The 1,455-nt window shown below is 55.3% G+C and overlaps 1 protein-coding gene across 1 annotated transcript in view; it reads left to right on the forward strand.

Annotated features, from left to right (window-relative positions):
- The window catches only part of LOC105305786 (E3 ubiquitin-protein ligase HERC2), a 127,551-nt gene that overhangs the window by 14,153 nt on the left and 111,943 nt on the right, over positions 1-1,455 (forward strand). The window contains 2 exon segments of the mRNA XM_023523591.1: positions 197-354; positions 872-1,443. Coding sequence (XP_023379359.1) covers positions 197-354; positions 872-1,443 — 730 coding nt within the window.

Below are 1,455 nucleotides of genomic sequence, written 5' to 3' on the forward strand. Positions count from 1 at the left end.
ACAGAAAGCCGGCATATGTCTTTTAATGTAATCATATAATTTTATAAAAACATCTTTACAGTTAATTTGATCTTTTAAAATCTCTAATTAAATTTTAATAGCAAGTCTCAGAAACTTGATCGTGAATATTAAAACATATTTCTCAAGAGAGAGAATGTAATTAACACCTCTGTTTTTTTACTGTGCTGTCTTTAAGCTCTGACATTGTTTGTTTTGTTCCTTCATCCACTGCTGTCATTGCAGGGACGTCCACGGAACGCCGGGCACCAAAGGGCCGGGCAGCATCCCCCTGCAGGACCAGCACCTGGCCCTGGCCATCCTGTTGGAGCTGGCTGTGCAGAGGGGCTCGCTGAGGTGAGGGCGCTGCAGGCCAGGGCCTTGGGGAAGGGCCTCCGGCCCGAACACCTCGGTGTGAGCGGCGTTTCGCCTCGGTGGCTGTAGCAAATGCGTGGGGTTCCGTGAGCCCAGAACCGCGTCCCAGGACACGCTCTTGTCTTCCAAACCTGGCACACAGCTTCCTTCTGTGCGCAGCTTTCTAGCAGTCTAGGAACCGTTCCTTTTTTCTCCTCTTAATTTTTTAGAAGTTATTGTTTTCAGTCCACTGATTTGAGGTCCTAGAAATTCTCTGCAGAAAGTGCTCTCTGGGCTTCTGGACTCGTCTTGGGTCTCTTAGCCACGGAAGGCGATGCCCTGTGCTCAGATCCTGGCGTCAGTGGTTTTACCGCCCGGAATGGTTTCGATGGCGTTACTTTAGTTTCTTTTCAGATCGAAGGACTTTATTCAGTTTTATTTAGCCGTCTGCTTATCGCGACAGACCATGGCAGGCAGAGTTCCCGTTTCCGCTAGAGGGTGAGGCCGCTTTCTCTTCCAGCCAGATGCTGGCCGCCGTCCTGCTGCTGCTGCAGCTGTGGGGCAGCGGGAGGCAGGAGACCGACAACGAGCGGGCGGCCCAGGGCACCAGCGCCCCCCTGCTGCCGCTGCTGCAGCGCTTCCAGAGCATGGCCTGCGGCAAGGACGCCCTGCACGCCGAGGCCGACTCGCACGTAAGTGCCGGAGGCACGCCTGGCCTCGAGGTAGCTGTCTGTGTTTCCGTTTTTTTGAAAGAGACCGGTGTAAGTGGGACCAGAGCACCTGTCCATTGGTGGTGGTCTTTAGTGGGGAGCATGTGTTTGGCGATTCCAAGAGTGGGACAGCTTGTGGGACAGCTTAAGGGACAGCCGCGGGAGGCCATGGGCTGGGTGGCAGGTGATGTGGCGGAACACCACCTGAGCATATTGGGGTTCTTTAAGCAGCTAGAGAGGGGCCAGGGCCACCCTGGCCGTGGGTGGGGGCTCTGGCGCTCGTCCCGGGCTGCGTGTCGGGTAGATGGAGCAACCTGTACTAACCTGTGCGTCATAGCTGCGGCCGCCCCCTCGATGCTTGATGGCACGCTGCTCCCTTCCTGCCAAGCTGAGC

This window comes from Pteropus vampyrus, unplaced genomic scaffold (assembly GCF_000151845.1).
Source record: "Pteropus vampyrus isolate Shadow unplaced genomic scaffold, Pvam_2.0 Scaffold395, whole genome shotgun sequence".
NCBI classification, from domain to species: domain Eukaryota; kingdom Metazoa; phylum Chordata; class Mammalia; order Chiroptera; family Pteropodidae; genus Pteropus; species Pteropus vampyrus.